General features: G+C 42.0%; 1 protein-coding gene across 5 annotated transcripts in view; it reads right to left on the bottom strand.

The window, feature by feature from the left end:
* The window catches only part of GRIA1 (glutamate ionotropic receptor AMPA type subunit 1), a 284,539-nt gene that overhangs the window by 131,574 nt on the left and 132,100 nt on the right, over positions 1-20,865 (bottom strand). For 4 of the 5 annotated variants that reach the window (XM_006906438.1, XM_006906437.1, XM_006906441.1 and 1 more), the window contains exons 3-4: positions 3,841-4,080; positions 1,087-1,271 (exon numbers count right to left, since the gene is read on the bottom strand). In XM_006906438.1, coding sequence (XP_006906500.1) covers positions 1,087-1,271; positions 3,841-4,080 — 425 coding nt within the window. The remainder of the gene's footprint in view (positions 1-1,086; positions 1,272-3,840; positions 4,081-20,865) is intronic. The other variant, XM_006906439.1, reaches the window with a different exon arrangement.

Here is a 20,865-nt window from a genome sequence, read left to right as displayed (position 1 = left end):
CTAGTAAATCCTAGAGCTGGGGTTTGAATCCCAGCCTCTCTGACTTCTGGGTCTCTGCTCTTAACCATTACCCTGTACTGCCTCACTTCAGCAGAATTCAGACCCCCTGACTCCAGTCCAGACAACTCCCTTCTCAAAGGAAACTGTTTTTGCTGGTTTATCTTTCTGAGAGGGGAGGGCAGATCCACACATTGCAAAGTGGAACACAGAGTTAATGCCTTAGAGAATCCCTGACTTTCAAAATCTCTCCTGTTCTGCTGCTGAGACCACTAAGTGATTGCTGAGCTGGGTATTAAGATCCCCTTTGGAGGCCACAGGGGTCTGCAGGGCCATTAACAAGCTTTGTCATATTGTCAAGTACCTACAACTACCATCTTTAGTTAGATAGCACTGTTCAAAAATGGTAGCAAAAATCTACTTCCTTGCTAGCTCGTCCACATACACATGTGTAATTTAAAAAGATGAGTGATCCACAGAAAGGCCTGCTACTTCTGTGGTGGGGACACACTTTAGTTCTGAGAAGTGTAGGAGCCACAGCTTCACAAGGCTTGGCCACAAACTGTTGAGGTTACAGTACCCTTTCATACAATGTACAGTCAATTGATCTCTCAGACACATGAGTGTGTTCAAGGAAACAGTAGAAAGGGAGGGTCCTGCTGCCTCCTTAGACGCTTAAAACAGGTCAGTGGGCCAAATGAATGAGATGCCAAATGCTAGATCAGTGAGTGACAGAACCCAGAGCTGAATGAGGGAACCTGGCTCTACAGGCTGTGTTCCTAATGCAGTAGTGCTCCACAAATTCTAGGATACAGTGTAATTTGCTTTTTAACAATAAAGGGAAACACCGGAAGTAAGTCTTTTGTCAACTGATCTGGGAACAATTTGTAGCCCTATGTCAAGGCTCCCATTGTTTGTGCTATTTCATAAAATTTCAGAGTTAAATTTTACAAATCACAGAATGTGAGAAGGAAGGCATCTGGCCTCTTATAGTCAAGAAGTCTCGTTGTAACAGCCAAGGCAAATGATCACCCAGATCCCTCTTGAGCTATGTCCCACAGCTACCAGAGGCTTTGCAGAGCTCACTACCTGGCCCAAGATAGCATTGAGGCGTTCTGATTCACAGTCCACCACCACTAGCCGCTCCTTTTTCTTCTCCAGGTCTTGAAAGAGCATCCGGTATCCCTCCTCTGTGGTTGTCAAAATGTTGACTGCTGTCACCTGCCAGTTCTTCTCAGCAGCTGTGTCCAGGACTTTCTGCAGGACGGACAAACCTGGAAGTCGGGTGAGTAGGACAGAGAAGTGGCAATCAGGATACACAGGCATTTACTAACTGCTTACTAAATGTGCCAATGTGATATCTAAACTGTCAATCAAATTCATGAATGGTCAATACATCTTAGCACCTAATACTTTTGCCTCTCATGCAGTATGCATTCAATCAATGTGTACTGAATTCAACTACTGCCTTCTACTTTGTAGCTAAATGATAGAGGAGCCCATTACTTAATGCTGCTTTGTTTCATCTTTGAGATATAGATGGTGTATTAGTTTCCTACTGCTGCTGTAACAAATTACTACAAATTTAGTGGCTTAAAACAACACAAGTGTTATACTTAAATCATCTTATACTTCTTGAGTTCAGATGTTTGAAATGAATCATCCTGGGTTAAAATCAAGGTGTCAGCAGGGACGCGTTACTTTCTGGAGGTTCTAGGGGAGAAAGTTTTCATGCTTTTCCAGCATCTAGAGGATGTTGGCATTTCTTGGTTTATGTCCCCTTCCGTCTTCAAAATCATCAGTAACTGGTCAAGTCTTTTTCACATCACACTCCGACACTGACTCTTCTGCCTTCAACTTCTACATTTAAGGACTCATGTGATTACATTGGGCCCAGACAAATAATCCAGGATAATCTTTCTATTTTAAAGTCAGTTGATTAACAAACTCAATTCCATTTATAACCTTAATCCCTCTTGCCATTTAATATAATATATTCACAGGTTTCAGAAATTAGGACATGGATATCTTTGGGAGGGAGTTGGGGCCTGCCTCAGATGGCTATTTCACTCTTGCATTATTAATCAACTTTTTGTACATATATGGTTTCTGTCTCCCGGTAATTCAGCTAATCCCTCCATCAGTAACCACCAGGGTGCCTAGCCTCAAGAATCATCTATAGATTATTTTGTTATGGTTTCTTACCTTTGTTTCTTTTTCAGTACAAGTTGTTTCAGTATAGCACTAAAAGTTTACTGTGTTGTCTAGCACTGTTCTACTAGCTTTTCTGTCTCCAGTTCACTTAATCCTGTGAGGTAGTTACCATTATTATCCCTGTTTCACAAATGTAGAAATTGAGGCTCAGAGAGATTTAGTCATTGGCCCAAGATCACACAGCTAGCAAATGGCAGAGCTCGGGGCTCAGAGTTCTGAGGTAGGCAAATGAAACATTTTTAAGAGAGTGGGTGCTTTTGCTGACCCCAAAGATGATCCTCTGTAATCGAAGTTACATTTTTCTGGCTATGCCACTTCTAGGATTTAAGTTTCATTATGTCACAAAAAGATTGGGGAAATAATCCAGAAATGCTTTATGTCTGTGGACTTTATGTCTATGAAACAGCCCTCACGCAGGTGATCCTCACAATGGCTGCTGTCTGAGAGGGAAAATCATCAAACTAAGGAGAGGAAAGAGAAAAATCTAAGAAAATAGAGTGCTTCTGGTCTCTCCTTCTCATCTGAATAATGCCTGCCTAACTCTTCCTTTAAAACCATTTCCCAAGCTACTCTCCTACTCAAAGTCTTCAAAGCCTTCCTACCCCCTAAAAAACCTTCCTTTTGCATATGGAAAACTCCTCTGCCTCAGTTTTCAGACCTTACATGGTCCATTTATTTATTTATATATACCAATAATGACTAAGTTCTTATAGGACTAAGTTCTTAAGTTCTTTAGTGTACACAGGGAAGGTAGGGCAGTATAATACAACTGCCACAGGAGTTAGAGAAAAGGGCAGAGTTCCCATTTAGAAATCAGGGAATAGAGAAAGTAGTGTCTGAGCAGGCCGTAAAAGAGAGGAAGGATTCATATATGTAGATCCGAGAAGGGAAATGCATTCCAGAAAACAGGAACAGCATGAATAAAGATGCAAAGAAGAAAAAAGTATAGAAAATACTTGGGAAATGTGATATAAAATTAAAAATTTACATGGAGGCAGAATTAGAAAGGCCTGGGAGGGTTGATAATATGATGGTGATGATGATGATGATAGCAGCTAACATATAAAGAGGACTTTGAGCATTTATTATGTTTCAGGCACTGACAAACACTTTCTAGTCATGATCTCATTCTCCCCACAGCAACTTTATGAGATAGAGATTATCTTCATTATAGAGAGGAGGAAATTAAAGTATAGAGAATTGAATGCCCATTACATAAATGTTCAAACTGAGGCAGAGAGAGTTTGCCCAAAGTCAAACAGCTGGAGAGGAGAGAACACAGAATTCAATCCAGGTCTGTTTGACTCCAGAGATTATGCTCTTAACAACCATACTCTGAGCCAAGAGCCATTCAACTGAGGTCCTCGGGCTTTGAGTCTGGACTCAGGAACCGTGGATGCTTGGCGAGCTGTAGAGTGACATGGTGCATTAAGAGGATTAGTCTCTTAAAGGATGTGTTTGCACACTATGAGTTAGTGATTAGCCACTGAAAAATCAGTCCATAGACATAAAGCATTTCTGGATTATTTCCCCAATCTTTTCAAGAAGGCAAGGAGGCATCATTTTTCTTCCTCCTGGTAGTTTTCTCTCTGTTTTTCAATGGTCTCCCTTCCCTACTCCCTGGCTTACCCCGGTCAGCATCGTAAATGTAGACAAATTTCTGCCACTTGTAATGGTCGATGATACTAATAAGGGCATCCTGCAACTCGGGGCGCAGCTGAAGGACAAACTGGTTGGATGTGTCAACGGGAAAGCTTGGCGTAATGAAGCAGACGTGGAGGGCCCCGCAGAAGGAGGTCAGCATGTTCACGGTCCTCCGTTCATAAAACCCAAAGATGGCATAGACTCCTTTGGAGAACTGGGAACAGACTGGAAGAGGAGAAGATAAGGGTTAATGGAGAGAAGTTGCTGCAAACAAGCTGTCACATGTCGCCAAAACTAATTCATCCATTATTCAATCCACCCATCCAACCAACAAATCTACCCATCCATCTGTTCAACCCCTCGATCTATCCAATTGTCCATCCATTCTACCCATCTATGCATCCCACTCACCCATTCATCTGTCCAACCCACTCATTTATCTATCTGATCCAATGTTTATTAGGTGCCAATTTCATGCCAGATGCTGTCATGGTTATTAATTATAAAGGTATACAAAATATTTTTAGACATTTTCTCACTTTATCTCTATAACAACCTTGTTGAGGTAGGAAAGTGATGACTGGGTCATCTTTTAAAGGAAAAAAAATCAAGGCTCAGAAACTTAACAAACATGTCCAGTGTAGCACAGCCAGGACATATCTGAATTGGGCAGATATCTTGACCCCAATCTAGTAATCTTTCTATGACACTACCTATCACTTTAAGGCAAAGCATAAAAAAGATGCTACAAAAAGAAAGATGTCCGCCAGCTTGCTGCTGATTCACGTTTATGAAAACAACCCTACCCTTAGGTTTTACTGTACATTTTTTTTTTTTGCTGATATTAATTTTGTGTTTATACATCCTGTTAGGTGAATTTTCAAGCCCCCTGGTGTATCAGCCATAGCAATAGCTTAGGCGTATGAACATTCTCACAGGAACCATTTTTTAAGATCCCATGTAGTTACCAGTCCTGGTATGTGGTTGTCATACTGCTAGTTAGAGTATAATGCTAAAAAGACCAAGGTCATGGGGCCAAACTTCACATCAGTCAACTGTTAAACTTCATTTTTTTTCTTTTTGCAATAGAAGTTGAGTTTATTAAAATAAACAGAATCTTTGTGTTTAATAAGCTCACTAGAAAATAAGAAGAACTCCAAGGGTGAAGCAAACATTATACATTAAAAGACTGTGGAGCTAAATCTAGAGATGAGAGCCATGAGGAAAAAACAAACTTGGAAGGCATGGTTGACCAGTAGACAAATGCCGATATCAGTCCCGAGATCGAGAAAGTTATCCTTGGGTTGTTTGGTAAAGCTGAAGAACTGATTCTGAGATGTCTGTATTAAGTTAGGCTCTTCCCAGGGAACTAATATTACAAATTCATCTTTTTTAACCAAATATATAAGGCTGTTCTGATTTTTTTTCTTTTTTAAAAAATGAAATATAGTGGAGTAACATTGGTTAATAATATTACATATACTTCAGGTGTACAACATTCTAATTTGACATCTGTATACCCTATTGTGTTCTTCCCACCCAAAGTCTAGTTTCCTTCCGTTACTGTATATTTGACCCTCTTTCCCCCTTGCTAACCACCATTCTATTGCTAAATTTTATTTTAATATATGATACAGGATGAGGTTTCACAGCCTTTGCCCTAATCTGGTGACCAGACCCACTGCAATCCCAATTCCATGAAAATTACCCTCCCATTATGGATGGTGATGCAGATAAGTCGTCCTCATCACATTAACGGTATTTTAGAATAATTTTTATCATTTCGCATATATTAAGTTATTTAGTTCTCATTACAAACCCGTGACTTAGGTATTATTGTTTTTTTTTGTTTTGTTTTGTTTTGTTTTTTTTTTTAAGATGAAAAGTTATGCTCTTAGATCATCTTGTCTCTTTACCACATCACCTGCTTCCATGACCCCACCTTGCCTTACATACGGGGTCTCCAATTATGCTACATAAGCATTGCACAAATGAAACTTAGTCCTGCAAGGTGCTCTTTAAAAAAGAACAGGCTTCTTTGGTCGAATATATTTGGGAAAGGGTACGTACACTATCCTCATCTCGGAAGTTCATACTGAGCACTAACTACATAAAAGATTGTGAGGAATCCTCTTCATCTTGCACCCAGATTTTGTCAAATATATTTGTCGCCAGGACCCTTTGTTGGTGAATACTTTTAACTTGCTATTGAAGAAACTTTGGATCATGCTGCACTACAGAATGCAATTAATCACTGATACCCAGTTGCCTGCTGTGACTCTCAGTTCTCAGTCAGTCCCTAGAGATAATAGGCTTGACAATCATCTCTTAAAGATTACAACTGAACTTCAAACCTCACAAGTCATCTGTCCAACTTCCACTGAAACCAGCATACCATCTACAGGTAACCTGGCAGGTGATCATTAATATCTGCTCTCATACTTTTAGTTACTGGGCATTCACTACCTACCAAGGTGCCGAGTCCATGAACTGTCCACTGTTTGAGACCAGAAGTTCATGAAATGCTTGCTCTTAACCCACTCCATAGCCCTCCTGGTATCTGAAGGTAGTCCTCACAGACTCTGGCTTTATGGCATTTTTGTTTTCAGCAGTGAAATCCATTCTCTACCCAGAAGCCAGAGGGATCTTTTAAATTAAACAAAACTCATTGCTTCCCTTCCTTGTCCAAAACCTCTCAGAAGTTTTGAGGTTTCCCATTGCACACAGAAAAAAAACCTCTAAATGTCCAACCATGGCTCAGAGCCTGAATCATGTGCTCCTCTGACCCCTCCTCCCTTACACCACACCTTGCTCCCTGCTCTAGCCACATTGACCTTCACTCTGCTCCCCAGGGCTCTGAGCTCTTTCTGCCCTGGAGACTCTGTAGTGCAATGCTCTTCCCTTATGTCTGCAAGGGTCACTCACTTTCAGCAGTTCTATCTCAGATCTCACCTCCTAGAACAGGGCTTCCTGCATCACTTCTCCTAAAACGTGACTCCACCCTCCCCTCACCCCCTCCTCATACATCTCTAACAAATCATCCTTATTTCTCATGTTTTAATTTTCATTTGAAATCATTTTCCTTACTTGTATATACCTGTGGCTTCTTGGGTCAATGTTAATTCCATAAAAATGGGGGTCTCATTTGTACTCCAAAGCCAGGATAGTGCCTGGGGTGTGGTAGTAGCTTAATAAATATTTCTTGAATGTAAGAATGATGAATGCTTGATGAGAGGGTCACATGACCCACAGCAGGGGATGAGGAGGAGCTGGGTCCAAACAGAGATGAATGTCGGGTCATCCTGGACTTCCTGCTCCTCTAAAGTAGCTGTTTATCCTTCACAACTCATACTCTTTTCTCCTAATAAGGCCGCTATCTGCTCGCAACAGAGAATAGTCACTGTCATTAAATGTCTATTATGATTGCCAGAATCAAGATTTTCATAAATATGGATTTCTCTACCAGGAAGCATATATTGTATATTATTTTCCCCATGTTAACTATAAATTTGTCAAAAAAAAAAAACCACAATCCATCTTACTGGGTGAAATGTATACAGGGAACAGCACATAAACCCTACTAAAATATTATAATATGCTCTCTACGGTATTTTTAGGATCTCTTCTTCTCTCGTTGCAATGAAATATTATCCCATGGGATATAAATCTTATGTTCCAGATCTATTCCCTCATGCCATCTACTTGGTTTCACACCTTTAGTTGGGCCTCTGGGGCCTTCATGGCTGGCATTTTTTGCTAAAAGTTGAGAAGTAGAGGAGGGAAGGATGAGATGGGGTGGAAGAAATAGGAGCGAGTAGATGTGAGCAAATCCTCGGACACATCAGAGGTCAGGATTTTTCCCCCTTAAATTATTTTCCTATTTTTCCCTTTTGCAATTCTCTCTCCCCTTAAACTGAGACTTGAGTGGACGCTGGCCCCCAGAGTTGCTCAGCATCTGACCTTCCACCTGGCTCCTCATTTCAGCTAAGCCTGAGCAGCAACAGAGAGAGAGAAAGAGAGAGAGAGAGAGAGATTGAGATATGTAGAGACTCTGTAGGCCCGAGGTCTGTGGGAGGATGCAGTCATTGGTTAAACATTGGGAAATATAATTAGGAGGTGCAGGGTATTTCTTTGAATCTGTCATAATAGATATTCGATCCGAAGAGACAACACAGTGTTACAAAGTGCTTGATTAGATGCCAGAGAAGACCTGGAGGATTCTCTTTTTGATTTTAACAATAGTTAGTGACCTTGAGCGAACCCCACACTCTCCCTGGGCCTCAGTTTTTCCAGCTGTAAAATGATGGTTTGGACTTCATAATATTTAATGTCTCTTCAGGCTCCCACATTCTAGATTCTAGTGTAATTAATTGAAAAATGTTTACTGATTGACAACACTTTAGTTATTTGCTGGTCAAACTTTGAGCAACCTCCAGTGTACTTTTTCAAACCCAGAAATCAGGTAAAGACTCTGAATCCTTGGATCCAATTGTAACAAAATCCTAGCACTAAATCTAGGTGCATTTAGAGTCTTGAGTTTTATTTAAGATACAATTTTTCACCTGCTGGGTGAGTGAGTTGCCTAATAGAGAGTAGATGAGAGGAGGCAAATCCAAAAGGGGACTAGGGGTAGGGAACTGTACTGTCGGATGCAGCAAGCAGAAGGGGGAGAAATGGGAACTTTCAAAAGCAGCATCAGAACTGCATTGTGTGCTGCTCTCCTCACAGACACTCAACGTTGAATCAGAGCAGGCTGGACTATGTGTGGTGCCTTCCGTTTAAGACAGCAGGGCTGCATATAATGCCTCTGAGAATAACGCTTGAGAGCTGACATTTGAGCATTTACAAAGTTCCAGACACGGTGCTGAGAACATTTCCTTGCATTAACTCCTTTCATCCTCTGAGATAGGTTACAAATTGGAAAAATAAGGCCCAGGACCAGTGCAAGGTGGAGCTAAAACCTGAACTCTACCAGTTTGCCCACAGGGCCTGAACTCTTAACCTCTGTGATATGCCACCCTCCCTCCCCCAACAGTGTTGGAAGGAAGCAGTCTGTGCACATAGGTCAGCTTCGATTTCTAGAATATCCTCTCAGGTAGCACACTGTTTTCCCCTAATGCCAGATAAAGAGGCATTACTGCATTAGGGTCTACTGATATTAAAACAAAACAAAACAGTATGGTGTGCTCGATGTATCCCCTCTGTCCCTGGGAATCATGAAGTGATGCATACCACATCTGTTCTTCTATAGGTCTCTCCACCTGTCCACTCACACATTCATCCACCACTCGACATCCAGCATCTACCACTCCTTAGGAAGTGAAAGATAAGCAGGAATCAGCCAGGATAGGGGGTACGATGCAGCTGCAAGTGCATAAAGAATATTCTAGGTAGAAAGAATAGTGACAGCAAAGACTGGCAGAGAGAAGCAAGACACAGTGTGTTCAGGGAACGCTGCCAGAGTGTCAGATTCCAAGGTCCCCACCTCCAAGAGATTCTGTAGCAGAACATGTCCCCAAATCAGAGCCAGTCAAAAATAAGGCCAGGAATTCCCTCTTGGGGAGGCAGAAGGGCAGGGACTGGAGAGGGCAGGAAAACCCACGCCCTGCACAGTGCGGGCTGTCCAATTCCATCCACGATTCACTCAAACCTCTTTAATAATCATTCCTAGTTAAGGCACCATCCACTTAGTATCAATAAATCTCCAGCCCTGGGTACTCGCCCTGACAGCTCTCTCCCAGGGAGGGAACTCCTGGTATTAGCAACTCCTTTTTTATTGTCACTTCATTTAAGGCTTCTCACACAGGCATTTCTCCTTGGCTCCTGGCATAAGTCCCTGGAAATGTAGCAGCCTTGTTTTAAATAGTGGATAATGAGAAGTCAGGACAGCTTCATCTGGGGAGGGAGATAGAAAGTGTGTGTAGGGGTGTGTGTGAGAGGACTTTTATATTCTCATCCCCCTCCCCGAATAATTCTATCCTTATTGGTGGGAATGACATTCTTGATCTGACTCTAACCTATGACATCAAATGTGCTTTATTTCTGTCACTCAGGGGACAGTAAGAGTGCCCCTCCATCCCCTGATACTCCCTTATGTCCAAGATCTAATACCGACATGAAATGAATTACCGTAATAGATATAAATTGTCCCCATCCACATGTCTAGGGCTTCCTTGTCACTTACTAGAAAAAAACCTTATCATTAATTTGTTAAATTCAACAAATATTTATTGAGCACCAGAAACTAACATTGTCAGAAAATTGGAACAGACTGATGACACAAGACAGACGTGTATTCTGCCTTCACAGAACTTACACAGGAGTTCAGTAAATTTTTCATCAAAGGAACAAAAAGGGTATTTTGAGAGACTACTAAGGGGATTAACCACAGAATAAATGATCGGAACTGCAAACACTGTTTTTACTGAGCACTTACTACAGGCCAGGCATTGTGCTACACACCTTATGTAATATCTAGGTAGAGGGACCAGTTTATCCAAAGGCAGTGAGGTGAGAGAGAAGGGACCTTAGAGAAACTTGAGAAAAGCCAGTATGGCTGGTAGAGGATGTGGAACAGAACTGGAAGTGGGTGGGGACCACTGTTGAGGGCCTTGCCAGCACTGGAGAAGTCAAGTCACTGTGTCACATGTCAGTGTTACAATTTGCTTCAGCTTTGGACCCAACTCATCTGCCCAGGGCCTCTCTTCACCCTGGCCCTGACACCCAGTTGGAACATAGAAGCAAAGGGAGATGTAGAAGAGGGGCTATCCTCCCCTGCTCAGATTTGCTTACTTATTATAAAACATGAGAATTAGTTACCAGGCGCAGAAAGCCAACAAGATGTGATAACTATATATGATGCTAAGAATTAGGTGAAGGCTGGGCTCACAGGTCTTGGAATTAGACTCCCCTTGTGGGCTGAATTATGACAACGGGTGTAGGGGGAAGGACGAATAGACTGATAGATGATAAGTTTTACTGCAAAACACTTAAGGTACCTGATTTTGGAGAAGTAAATGCCAAGAAGCAACTCTGGGGCCATGAACAAACCCCTTCCCCTCTCCAGGCTGCATTTTCTCCATCTGGACAATTGAGTTTATACTAAATCACTGTTTCTCAACTTTTTTGGGGGGGTGCTGGGGTGGGGTGGTTGGGTGAAATCCCACTAATAAAACTTTTATACTCCTTGGGGATGTATAGTTCTACAGATGGTTATATTCTCATTCTTCTTTCCATCTTTCTCCTGTTGATCTACTTATCCATCCATCTAATAAATGTATACTGAGCGTGTAGTATGTGCTGGGCAGCAAGGTGGTGCCAGAGGGTATAGTACTCGATAACAAGACAAGTCCCTGCTATCATGGAGCCTAGGTTCTGGAGAGGGGAGTGAGATGATACACAAACTAACAAAATTATTTTGGGTGCTATAAATGTTACAAAGAAAATAACAGGGGATAACGTGAGAGCGACTGGCAGGGCTACTATAGATAAGATGGTCAGGGAGATCGTCTATGTGGCACTAACATTTGAGCTGAAAAATGAACCTAAGGAAGAAGCTGGCCAGACAAAGGGCCAGGGAAACACTTTCAAGCAGAAGAAACAGAAAGCACAAAGGCTCTTAACAAGACTTAGGAAACGATTGAAGAGCTTAAGAAACAGGAAGAAGGCCAGTGTGGATGTAGTATGAGAAAGAAGAGCAGTAGAGACGAAGGAAAAACATCACGTAACTCTCTGAGTAAACCTAATGCTCCTGTAAGGTTTAAGGTACTTCACGCGTGGCTTGGGTACCCTCAGAGCTCTTGAACTTCACCTTAGTTTGAGAAGGTCAGTACGAGCTGACCTTATCAGACCTTTCAGCCCTAACATCCTATGGCTCAAGTCAATGGAGGTGAGATTCAGTGGAGGGGAAGGTTGCTGACTCCTGAATTTGGAAAATGGGAAAGGAAGCATCTTGTGACTTACATGTAATAGGACTACAAAGGTGGGACAGTCAGCGAGTTCACTGGGTTCTAGGGTAGATGCTGCTGTTCCTCCGATATTTCCAGGCTTGCTGCGGACGTTCACTCATGCTCTTGCTCTGGACTGCGTAGCTCTCCCGCCTCTTGCCTTTTCCCTCTCCAAATCTTTTTTCGTTCTTTAAATATTCAGCTCAAATGTCACCTCCTCCACGGAGCTCTTATCCCTCCCTATTCCTCGCTTTAGTCTAAAGGTCTCTATTCTTCTATTAAGTGCCCATGGAAATTTGTGCCTCATCAATTTTTATCTTGTCTCGTGCTTTATATTCCCTGTTTAATGCAAGAGGAAGCTAAAGTTCAAGGAGATTAATTAATCTTCCACAAGTCATTCATGTGGTAAGTGACAGAGCTGGGATATAAATCCACGTCTGTTTGAGTTCTTTGAATACAAGACCAGAAAGCAATGCAGCCTAACTTAAGACAAAGAGAAACTTGTTAGAAAGATATGAGGGATCCTCAGCTAAAAAAAATATGGACCTTATAGAAGACAGGAATTGGAGTAGCTCTGGGAATCTAGATGTCAGGATTTCACAGTCTCTTCAGAGTGTCAGCGTTGCTCCAGCCATTTGTAATAACTGCTCCATACAGCTCAAGACTGGCCTAGCTCAGGACATAGGTCACCCCTTGGCCAAGAGAAGGCAGAGCAACTAGGTAACTATCTTACTAAGATTAGATAATTATTTTACTAAGATGGCAGCCAAAAAAGCTATATAATAAAGGTACTTTGAATATAGAGGATTAGAAGCTGAGCCTATCAAACCAACAGATGTCTACTACTTTTCTGTTGGCTAATATGTCATAATATAAGTCAAAGTCCAAGACCATGTTAGAGCTCTGTAAATGTCACATACATCTAAACACTGAGGTTAAGTAAGGAGCTATATCTAATTCAGTCATTGTTGCCTGTCTGCTGTGGGTTAGATACTGTAGAATTGATTGGTGAATAACACAGATGATACCTCTGGCCTTATAAAGCTCATATTATTCTTTACAACCCCCCAGAAGGCATCGCATGATGACTACACAATATTTTTGGTACACGAGCGAATGAACAAATGTAAATCATTTACCTAATATTAATAAATTGATCCTATCTTGATGATTGACTTCATCTTGCTTCCAAGGCTTTTCTTGAATTGGATGGACTCAGTATTTTTCATTTATATTATCAAGCGACTTTTTGTGTATTTATATCTTTTCACCCGCAATTGAGGTGTAAGCTTCCTTGAAGGTGGAGTGCCTCTATCATTTTTATTGGTGTATGAAATGTGCAGTACTCTATATAGAGCTGGGTGGGAGATACACATAAATGCTTGGTGATGTCACTTGTTTTACAGTCTTCTAAATTAGTTTGACTATCTAGCAATCATGAGCTTGGGGGGATACAATATTCCCTGCCCCCTACTGTACTTCTGCCCACTGAACTCTGTCACTCCCTATTATCTTAGGCCACCGGAGAATGAGAGCTGTGCTCTTAGGCTGGCATCCCAAATCTTAAAGTATCCCACCCACAACGCCCAGTCTCTTTAGCCAGTGCTCCCTAGGCAGAAAGGTTTATTCCCATTACGTAACCCAACACTTAGGATATTGAATGGATTAAAAACAAGGACATTTCACCGTGCATAGCAAACTGCTTATCACTATGTGCACATGCAGTTAAGTGACCTGTCACTTAACCCAAGAATAATCAAAGAGTCAAATTTTGTTAGCAATAAAAAGGTACCTGGTCTTGTGGGCCTATTGGCTTCAAAAAGACTCCTAATAGACAGCTGTCTGACCAAATCCACTTCAAAGTCTATTTAATTTACATGTGCTTGGAATATAGCAAAACCGTGTGTCCAGGGTATCACTAGCCACAGGGGTAGCTTCCTGCCTCACCTGATGTTGATATACTGGAGACTTTCCACTATCTATCTATTCTAGGTGGCTGGCACTACTTGGGAAAAATACTATTATTCTTATTGTTTATTGTTATAGTTATGTCACCTATTGAGTGTTTACCATGTGCCAAATCCTGTTCTAGGCACTTCACATGCATTTTATCATTTACTCTTTACAACAACCAAATAATTTCCACCCCCTTATTTCATGCAAGAGGAAGCTAAAGTTCAGAGAGGTTAATTGAACTTCCACAAGTCATTCATGTGGTAAGTGACAGAGCTAGGATATAAATCCAGACCTGTCTTAACTCCATGGCCTGCACCTTGAACTATTCTACTCTGTCCCCTGAAAGTCTATCAACACAAACCAGAGCTTTCATTCATTCCCTGGGTAATAATGCCAGCCAACACTGAGCAGTTACTGTGCCAGTTCCTATGCTAAGTGCTTTACATGAATTACTCATTTATTACTAATTTAATAGTATAGAGTCATTATCCCATTTTATAGAGAGAAAACCAAGGCTAATAAACTTGACCAAGGTCACACAGCCATTAAGTAGAATATTCAGAATCCAAACACAGGCGTTCCAGCTTCAGAGCCATTGACAGGTGTCTGAAGGTGTTTCTATGTCAGGTGTCTGCAAATTTTTTTTCTCCAAAGGGCCAAATAGTAAATATATTGGCCTCTGTGGGCCATATGGTCTCTGTTGCAACTAGTCAATATTGATTTTGTAGCACAAAAGCAGTCAAAGAAAATATATAAACAAACGAGTGTGAAACTTGATTTATAGTATAAAACCTTATTTATAGAAACAGGCATTGGGGCTGGATTTAGCCTGTGGATTGTAGTTTGCAACTCCTACTCTATGCTATTCTGCTATTGGATAGCAAGCAGAGTGAAATGCTGACATTTTGGGAGCAGTAATAATAGCTCACAGTATATTCTATGTTTTTAAAATCCTTTGCATCCATTTTCTCTTGTGAATACCCAGTAAGGTAGGTAGGGCAGGAATGACAACCCTTGAGACCATGTACAAATGCAGAACCAAGGATCATAGAGCTGGGGAATGATGGAGACAGGGGTGAGCCCCCATCTTCCTTTTCTTGTGGTTTTGCAGTGACTCCGGCTATTCACAAAGTGGGAAGGGAAGAGGAAAAGAACCATAAAAGGGCAAAAGTCAACTGATAATGTCCCAATTTGACTAAAGGCCATGACTTGCTGGCTTCTGTACAAGAGCCAGTGGGACCTCGAAGTTCACAAAAGACTAAGGGTTGACGTAAGGAGAGCAATATGGCAAGAGGGTGGTGCGGTTCTGAGTTCCAGTCTTCTTCTCCTTTGCACTGGCCCACTGTGGACTAGAGGAGGCTGCAACACTGCCTTTTGGCTAAAGACTAAAGGCTCTGAGGAGATGGCAAGGGAGGCCCCGGCCCTGTGAGAGCGGGTCCTTTCCGAGGTTTGTTTAAAAAGTGGGTATGTACCACGGATTCACAACATTGTGGCTGGTCCTTTTAAGTCCAAGGCTCAGCTCATGTGCAGGCTTAGTCAGGAGTGCTGGCTCAAGGGCTGGGATGAGGGGCTCTGTTTGCACAAGTGTAGGACTTGGATTTGAGGCTGAGGTCAGGGCTTATTCTTAAGTTGGGTTCCAGGGCCAAGATTAAGGCCACAGTCCAGGCTTTGGAGTGAGTGCTCACTCTGCCTCATTTGGGGATAGGAGGTGGGGTTCACTGAGGAGCTCAGGTAGGGCCTATATCTACCTGGCTCTGCCTTCTGTGCAACTTTTGGGAATTAGCACACTAACCAGCCAGCACACAATTATTAAAAGCAGGGACAACAGCCAAAGGGAAGGGGGTTGTGGGAGAGCTCAGCCTCATAGCTTCCTCTGTCTCTGGCCCAAACACCACCCCACTCCCCACTCCATCCATCAAAAAAGCAACTCTTGCTGGTTCATGAATGAACCATCACTGCAAGGAACACTAGGTAAATCATTCATGAAATGAAGCCAGATTCTCCCTTTGGCTATCTTAATTCTGTTTTCTGGGTGAGTGAGAGAAAAAAAAAAATTGTTTCTTATTTGCTATTCTTTTCCTATGAAAATCATACATATAAATGGATTTTTCTAAGCCAAGTGGCAAGCCTACAGTGCAATGTATGCCCGTCAACTTGATTGGCACCTGTCAATCAAGGAAGGCAAAGTTTTACTGGGATCCACAGATAACAGCCTGAGGGTGCCCTAAATCAGTGAAATTAATTTTCCAGCTAGGGTGTATTCACTGAGGAGGTGAAAGGACAAGAATGAAGGGTGAAAAATGTATGGAAATCAGAAATTTCAAGATCTCAAAACCAAACGACAGTACTGGAAACCAAATCCTACCTCCTCTGAAATCTGAATTCACTTCTGACCCCTGCCCTCGGCCGACTTCCTGAGCTGAATGCTAACCAAATGCAGAGGTGGATATAGAAGAAACTCTGAATCGCTTTTGTCTGCTCTTCTAACCCATGGTCTTCGTAAAGCCTGCTTAGACTACCACATTTAAAACAAATGCACCACCAATAGTCTTGCTATGAACGTGTCCTTGCCTTGCCTTTCCAGCAGGAACGTGGAAAGCAGTCCTGCGGCCACCTTTAAGGGCGCTTTGAAATACAAAGCTGCAAGCTCCGCCCCCCGCCTGTCTCTCCTACCACTTCCGCTCCCAGACCCCACCCTCTAGGTGAAGGCTTCACACTCCTCTTTCTCTTTACCTTTCAGGACAGTCTAAATTCTCTTGCCCTGGGGCTTTTAGATATGCTGATATACCCTAGAAAGCCCTTCCAATCTTCTCTAAATGGCTGAGCCTTTCTTCAGGTCTCAGCCTTAGCATTCTCTCTAAAATATACATTCTACCCTTTCTCTGTTACAGTGCCATGCTTATTACCATTAGATTATCTGTGTTTAATTATTTCATTTAATTTTTTATTTGTATCAATTCGTTTCCCCCAATAAGGCAGAAATCATGACTATTTTATCTACCAATATAGTCCTAGCATCTAACATACTGCTGGGCACACAGGAGGCACTGAAACACTTTTGCTGAAGGGAACGAATGAATGAATGAATGAATGACCAAACAAGCTGCTGGTTCTCTATATGACCTTAGATAAATTGTTTCCCCTCTTTGGAATTCATGTCCTCCTTTGTAAAGGAAGTGAGATTCAATTAACTCTAATAATCGTCTGCCTCTAAAAGCACACATTCTGTTACTTATTTTATGGATTGGAGAGTTAAGGAATGAAAGCATGCTGTCCAGCTCAGTGACTGGTCTGGCCTTCCAGACAATGCCCACCGAGACTCTTGAGCAAAAGCCACCTGTCTTCTCTGTCGAGATGCTCCTCATCACTCCCTGGTATTTAGTTCCCTTGCACCAAAATGGTATTTAGTTACCTTTGTACCAAAATTTTATTCACTTTTCAAGGGTTCTCAGAACATGGGATGAAATAGCTTCTGCTAAGAAATGATATAGGCTCCTCGAATTCTAGAAGAAATTCTGCGAACAAAAGCATTTCTCGCTATCTTGGGATGTTCTCTATGACCCCACTAAAATGAAGAGTTCCAGGAGTGTGTATGAGGAAGAAAGGCCGAGATTCGAACTAATTCTGGGGAAACAGTAAGTGAGGCAAGAGGGAGTGGAAGGCACAGGCACAGATGTAACATGGAGCTGGTGCGAGCATTTGAGGGAAGCATGAACGTGAAGATGATGTACTAGTTCTCTTATTTTGGCATAATGCACCCACAAAGCTGTATGTGGGAGAGCCTCGCTGGCTCCAATTCACCTCTCCAGCTTCATTTCCTAATCGTCCATCAAATGCCAGAGGCCCCAATCACACTGCTGTTTAGCAAACCACTCCTTCCAGGTCTCCATGCCTCTGCATTCGTTTCTCAAAAATGCCACTCCACCCCTGGAAAACTTCTACACACCCTTCAAGACCCCAGGCAGATGCTGACTTAAGTGGGTAGCTTTCCAACCCTTCCAAAAAAAGTAATTACTTCCTCCTCTGAGTTTCTAATGTACTTTCTCTTATACTTATTTTGATATTTTATAATTTAGCTTTTTCATGTCTGTCTTCATCGGACAGTGAGCATGGGTGGGGCTCAGTGGGGGCAGGGTTGAGTCTGTTTTCAAAAGTCTCAGAGACTAGCCCTGGTCTTGATATAGTAGATGCTCAATAACTATTGAATAAGTCTTGGTTTGCTCCCCTGTGAAGTGAGGGCAATAATACCTGCCTCACCTGCTGTGAGGTTACCAAAGTCCTAACTTTACTATAACGTGTAATATTATGTGTCAGCCATCATCGTATTCAAATTGCACAACCCAACTATGAGGTGGACTGGGCAGGATATTATTATCCCCTTTATCCAGATGATCTTCTAAAAGTTAAGAGGCTTACTCTTAACTTTATAAATATCAAACTAGAAAAATAAATATCAAACTAGAAAAAGGAAACCAAGTTGCCTGACATTAAGGTTGGGTTTTTTACCCCATCAGATCACAATGCTTTCCAAAAATTAGCTGTTAAGTTTAATCATACTGACTAATTGACTAAAAAAAACCACAGTCATGGCTTTAAGTCCTTCTAAAGATGTCACAAATGTATCTATCACTCACTTTCTGTCCCCACTATCACCCTGGCCCAGGGCTCTGTCACTGCTAGTAATGCATACTTGTTGCACTTTGTCACTTTATCCCTGCCTCCGCCCGGCCCAGTTTCCCTTTTCCCATGCTCACCCATTCTTCACATAGCAGCCAGAATGTTCTTTTGAAAATGGAAATTGGATCTTGTTATAACACCACCACCCCTGTGCCCCACCGAGCGCCCCAAATTGGACTTTGACTAAAGTCTAAAATCCTTTGCATGACCTTGAAGGGTCCTCGTAGTCGGAGCCCTGATGACCTGAACGACTTCATTCATTTCCCTTTTTGTCACCACTGCTTCACCTTCTCCAGCATACCAAGGCCTCCCCCCAGTGCTATCCCTCCGCCTAGAACTCCTCTCTCACTTTTGCTTGGTGGCTTCTTCCCAACTTTCAAGGATCACCCTAAGTAGGTCATCCACTCTTCTGTGTCACAGTACTCAGTTCGCTTCCTTCACAGCACTTTACTCAAGTCGTAATTACAGTAGAAGCTCTTTTATCTAATGCAACAGGAACTGCATTTAGATTATTTGAAAAAGATGGTTAAAATGGAGAATCACAAAAAAATGACTCATGGCAGGTATTTTCTTTTAGCTTAAAACACCTAAATGCACATGTATTTATCAATCTTCTGATGTAGTGGGAACTTGAAGACACTTGTAAAATAAATGTAAGTGCAGGATTTTTTTGTGTCTGCTTTTCTCCCAATCTTTCAGAGTTGTCTCGCCTACACCTAATATTACAGTGTTTTCAGTGGTTCATCTCTGAGCCTTTCAAAAGTATTTAACTCAGCTTCCAAAGAAATAAAATAATTTTTTTTGCACTCATATTTCACCAGTCTATATAATTTTTTGTTGCAGTGCCCAAATATAATAAAAACACAGAAACATAAATAGATTTGGAAACAACTAGAACTGATTCCTAGCACAACTCCAACAAAATTGATGTGGGCAGGAATGTATGGGACGATCAGAGAAAAGGCTACTGACCAGGAGCTTTCAGCTCACCGAGGGCGTCAGCTGGGGTGTTTACAGAGAGAAGGGGGAATGCAGGTCGATCCAAAGAGATGGTTGAGAGGAAGTTGGATATGAGAGACTTCACTGCATCTGTTTGTTGGCTTATTGATTATCTGTCCCTCTTTTAGCCTAAGTTGGTGAGAGCAGAGCCTTTCTCTTTTTCTCAGCATGCCTACCCAGCACACAGCACAATTGTTGGCATTGAGAGGTACGGTCAGTGCCAAGTAAATGAATAACCTAGTGAGTGGGCTACTTTCCTCCTTAGGCGAAGCCGTGTGTTTCCTCATCTGTAAGAGGCTAGGCATGGGCTATGCAAGCGTGGTCAGTTCCACATCCAGATTCTGCTGCTGCTAACTGCGTATTTCTCTCTCTCGAGGTCTGGCTTCTTCCATAGGTTCTGCACATACTTAGAGCATCACATTATTTCCCTCCCTCACGTCTACACACAGGACTTGTCACCATGGCCGTGCCACTACCTCACCTCCCTCCTGGGGCCATTTGTTGGTTTAGGATGTCCCCTCCCCCAAGGCCTCCTCCAAGACAGGTAAGGAGGTGGCAAGGCTGGTTGTGGGCCATGATGCTGGAGCTGCAGAATTTCCGCTAGGTTGTTTCTTTGGGGTGCTGTGCAGGCCTGGGGCTGCTTTGAGCACAAGTAGGAGGGGCCACCACTCTGAAGATCTGAAGTGAAAACTTGCCTTATTTGAGATATCGATCAAAACTCTCCTCTGTCCCCTATTGCTGTGGGTGGTCTTTTCTGGTCCCTGTAGATTAGGTGAGCGCCTTGGGGCAGGAGGCACTTATGGGTCCTCCAGCTCACAGGAGTCCACAGTGTGGTTTGGTACAAACCCGATAGTAATAAACAGTAGACTTTTTTTTTTCTCCCTTCAATTTATTTCTATGCATATCTTTCTCTCATATCTAAGGAAAGAGAGAGGTTGATTGGAGATTTAGAGATCCTGGTTACTAGCATAGTAAGAATAGAAACAAATGATGATGATGATAATGACAATGATTCCCAGTATCTCTAATAGTTTCTTGCATATATTGAGCCCTTTGATGCTAGGAACTAGATTACACATTTTACATTTATTAACTCTTTTAATTTCTGTAACAGCCCTACAGGGTACACACTATTGTCGTTATTGTTGTTATTTTATAAAAGAAAGACTGAGGTACAGGTAGGTGGAAATCACTGAATTGATAATCGCAGAGAAAGAATTGAAATCTATGTATGTCTGATTCCACAATGTGAGTTTTTCCCACTATGCTAAATTATCTTATAATGTATCTAACACCATGACATTCGCTGAATAATTAAAATATTGATTTGACATATTGTATGGGGAAAATAAGAACCAAAGCCCCTGACTTTAAGAGAGACATTCTAATGTGATAAAGAAGATAAAATCATGAACCACTAATAGAAACCATA

Source organism: Pteropus alecto, unplaced genomic scaffold (assembly GCF_000325575.1).
Source record: "Pteropus alecto unplaced genomic scaffold, ASM32557v1 scaffold40, whole genome shotgun sequence".
Classification (NCBI taxonomy): Eukaryota; Metazoa; Chordata; class Mammalia; order Chiroptera; family Pteropodidae; genus Pteropus; species Pteropus alecto.
This window is presented reverse-complemented; position numbering and strand designations above follow the sequence as displayed.